Raw genomic sequence first — 4,275 nt, forward strand, 5'->3', positions numbered from 1 at the left:
TTTTTAGTTAGAGTCTGGCTCTGTCACCCAGGTTGGAGGGCAGTGGTGCGACCTCAGCTCACTGCCACCTCTGCCTCCTGGGTTCAAGCGATTCTCCTGCCTCCTGTCTCAGCCTCCCAAGTAGCTGGGATTACAGGTGTGCACTACCATACCTGGCTAATTTTTGTATGTTTGGTGGAGATAGGGTTTCACCATGTTAGCCAGGCTGGTCTCGAATTCCTGACCTCAGGTGATCCACCCACCTCGGCCTCCTAAGTGCTAGGATTACAGGTGTGAGCCACCATGCCCAGCCGGGTTGATGTTTTTTATTCCTGTAAGCATTTTGTGTTAGTTTCTGAAACATAATGTCTGGGGCATTCAAAGAAAGAATGTCATCCTTCTTAAAGGTTTAAATTCTAAGCTAAGAAAACCTTTTGTTTCCTTTTGAGACCTCTGGCCACCCATGCCACAATGATGCAGTCTCGAAGACAATGGTTTTGAAGGACATTCTTAATGGCAAACTTTAAATGAAGTCCATCATTGGCAGCTCGATGACAATGCCTATATGTTATGTCCTTTTCCTACTTAACAAGAACAAAAGGCCACAGCCAGAACAATTAGTCATATAGGAGGGATGAGATGACATTTTCACTCCCAAACTTTTCTGGTATAAAAGGGCCACCCAGTGAGGGTCTGACAGTAAGTGTGAGAAAATTGGCAATAAAATCACCTATCTGCACAGATTTTCGGAAGTCCAAAATGATTAGGTAAAAGGCTACGTTTTTCTGCAAAGAAAAATGTTGAATTTTTATATGCTGTTTTACTTATTTTTGCCTACATGAGACTAAATTTTGATTGTGATTTTTTCTACTTTGCAGCTCATTAAAACTCAATCTCATCCTAGTTCTGTCGCTGTCCACAATGCATGTGTTTTGGTGTTATCCAGTTCCATCTTCTAAGGTAAGGATTTGCCTCCATTTTAGATACTTAAATAGATAACTAGAATGGTAAAGCATGTAAATTCCAAATACTTGCAAGGAACATGTGACAGAAAAGTAATTTCCTTTATTATTAGAGTTCTCAATGGGAAAAAGTCAGCAGATTGATGACGTTAGTAAAAGAAAATATTTGTGTGACAAGTAATACTGGACTATATTCAAATTTGTTTTGAATTATTTAGGGTTTGCTCCTGCAAAGGGAAATATTCATTTCAATCTAAAATAATGTGTTTTTTTTGCCAATGGCAATTTATTTATTCCACATGCATTCATTCATAATCAAAGTGAACACTTAACCATGGAAACTGTATTAAAAATAAAGTGGTCATTTTTCAAAAACAGTTGAATTTTTTTCAGATGCAGAATATAGATAAAATGTTAGATCTAAATAAAATATCACATAAAATATTAATTCATATATTTATTGGAGAATATTGATTGAGCTCCTATGTTCATTGAACTGTTCAAGACATTCAGAAAATAAATATCTTTCTTTGGAATATTTAATACTATTTCTACATCATATTTCAGTTGTTTTTATGTCAGTATTTTGTTTACAATTTTAAAATACCTTTTGTCATTGACGGCATTTTGAACTTTAACTTTTTTTCACTAAAAATCTATCACATTATAATTACTGAAATCAATGTGATTTATGAAACTACTTTTAGGATAAAAGGATGTCACATAAATCCTAAATGATAAAAGTATGTCCAAACATAATGATTTAGTTATTTATATTATTGACCTTTTCACTAATCTTCGCATCTGTCATTTTTCTATTTCTTGTTTACTTAATATAGCTTCCTTTTTTTGGTTTTACTCTTATGAGCATTCAACACGAATTTAGTCATCAATTCTTTAAGACACCACATTGATCAAGCTGATGAGTCACAATCCATAAATTGGTATATTTTCTCAAGTGTCTTCCTAATTACTTTTTGTTCTTTCCCCAAAGGTTTACTCATGACGTTTCTGTTGAATAACAGACTCTTCTCTGTAGCTTTTTAAAAAGAATTTAAGAATGTACTTTGTTCTAAAATACTTATGAGACTTCCTTGTCCATAAATGAAATGTTTCTCCTTCCGTTGCATTTTCCTATTTTCTATTTTTGCATGTGACTGTTTTGTTCCTGTTATTACCTAGTCCTGTAGTGAGAGTGTGGATGCTATTCATGCTAATTCGATTGCTTAGGGTGAATGATTATGAGGGCAGAAGACACATAGTCTTTTATAGTATTTGTTGCGAACGTCACTGAGTCCATTAACCAGGCAAATATACAACCTTATTATGTTAATGAGTCCGCCCTGGCAAGGGCTGCCTTCAATGACCAGCAAAGTGCATCAGTGTCTTTTTAGGGATGTTTCAGGAATCTCATAACCAGAACTGATACATTCCTTTTGCAGTATAAAGGTGGCATCATGAGTATTTCTGGAAAGAACTGGCTTGCTTCCCTTCCTGCAATGACTCAGAGGCCCGTCCCTGCTGGGGATTTTAAATAGAAGGCATTCTATCTACCATGTTTAGATTTCCTCCATTAACACACGGAAAAACACGTAGCAGTTGTCTGACTAAGAGTGTTTGATTGGTTTTCTCATGACCAGTATTTCGGAAACTCTCTGACCAAACTCTCTGAGATGAAAAAGGGGGAAAAAAACCCCAATTTCTTTTTTCCCCCGAGGCCAGTGGGAGTGATTTGTCTGGGATGCACTGAATCTTCAGTAAACCACCCACTCGTGGGTGAAGAATTACAGGGAACGCTTTATGCCCTCTGGCCCCATTTCAACTTCCAAATACAGTAACCTGAGACCACACTTGTTTTCCTGCACCTAGATAGAAAAAAATGTCTGAGTTTTGCATTTTAGTACGTCTCTTTAGTGATAATAAAAGCACTCACTTTCCTTTTCCTCTTGTAGTTCTAGTCTAGTTGAGAAACCTAAACTTGGAGTCAGATGCTTCGAATAACAGTATCTACTTCACAGAGCTTTGTTCAGGAGTAGGACAAGAGGATGCCCATAACGCAAGCAGCATACAGATCATGGATAAATCTGTGTTTTGCCTTATTGGTGAAATTTGTATTAGCCTCTTATCAGTGTGTTATAATTCTTCTGAAACCATGCACAAGGGAAAACATGACAAGTGTTGATGATTCATACGCAAACCCTGGGGCAGAGCTACCTCTTGGAATCTCCAGCCCTGCGACACAGGGCATGCACCTTTGGTCTTGTACTTAGTTTGTTTTCTGCAAAATATGGGGTTGAACTTCAGGTTCCTGAAGGCCAGTTTGAACTCTAAGATGGCAGATCTATTTCTTCCACCACTAAGTGCCCTACACTCTCCTACACTATCCAGGCCTCGAGCCACTGATGAGGACCTGAACTGAAGTCAGAAGTTGAAGATGCCGTTGTTCAAGTAGGAAGACATCCTTATGGGGAAACTTGGCAAATGGCCCAGGACAGGCCCCAGGAGAAAGGTGGTTCTGATTGACACCTACAGTTTGATCCTCATGGATTGTTTTTCTAAGTCAATTTTAAAAATGATTCCCAGGGCTAATTAGTGCTGCTTGAAATATTCTTTATAAAATAACAGCAACAAGATGACTTATGTGTAGTGCCTGATGTAAATACAGAATAGCAGCAAGTATATAAGCAGTGTAAAAATTAGACAAGTAGGTAGATCACACCAAATAATATTTTGTATCTTGTTAAAGTAGATTATTGTTTTAGCAAAACTTCTGCCTTTAAGATGATGGATGTATTGGATTTATCGCCATAAGATTTTGAAAGTTGTTACTGTTGAAATACACTTTTAACCCTAAGGCTGTATTCTCTTTCTCCTCCCCGATCTGAATTGCCAGGTATCTGGAAAATCTGATTACTTTCTCATTCTGCTGAACAGCTGCCCAACCAGATTGGACAGGAGCAAAGAACTAGATTTTCTAAAGCCAATTTTGGAGAAGATGTTTGTGAAAAGGTCCTTTCGCAATGGAGTTGGCACAGGGATGAAAAAAACTTCCTTTCGAAGAGCAAAATCATGACTAAGTGTGCAAAGGACTCCGGGAATTAATCTCAAATTGTAGAGTGTGACTGACATGCTCAAAGTCCATCGTCTCCTTATCATTGAGTGTTGGCATGCTTTTGATTCTCAAATATTTTTCCTCTCCTAACTGGTACAGAGTAAATTGTGTAAAAAAAGAAAAAAAAAAGTAAGCCTGTCTCAAACTTCCACTTGTGAGAGAAAAAACGATTTATGTGGTCCATTAGTAACTTTTTCCCGAATGAGATGGACACTTTTGCTT

General features: G+C 37.4%; 1 protein-coding gene across 1 annotated transcript; it reads left to right on the plus strand.

Moving 5' to 3' along the window:
- The first annotated feature begins 724 nt into the window (after positions 1-724).
- NPS (neuropeptide S) lies at positions 725-4,046 on the plus strand. The gene is made up of 3 exons (XM_025395509.1): positions 725-746; positions 858-939; positions 3,835-4,046. Exons 1-3 carry the CDS (start codon positions 739-741, stop codon positions 4,012-4,014), a joined length of 270 nt encoding a protein of 89 aa, XP_025251294.1. The 5' UTR covers positions 725-738; the 3' UTR covers positions 4,015-4,046.
- The last annotated feature ends 229 nt before the right edge of the window (positions 4,047-4,275 follow it).

The sequence above is a fragment of the Theropithecus gelada genome, chromosome 9, assembly GCF_003255815.1.
Source record: "Theropithecus gelada isolate Dixy chromosome 9, Tgel_1.0, whole genome shotgun sequence".
NCBI classification, from domain to species: Eukaryota; Metazoa; Chordata; class Mammalia; order Primates; family Cercopithecidae; genus Theropithecus; species Theropithecus gelada.

Coding starts and splice junctions, on each gene's coding strand:
- NPS (XM_025395509.1), top strand. Junction 940..3,834: donor ATCCAGTTCCATCTTCTAAG/GTAAGGATTTGC, acceptor CTGAATTGCCAG/GTATCTGGAAAATCTGATTA.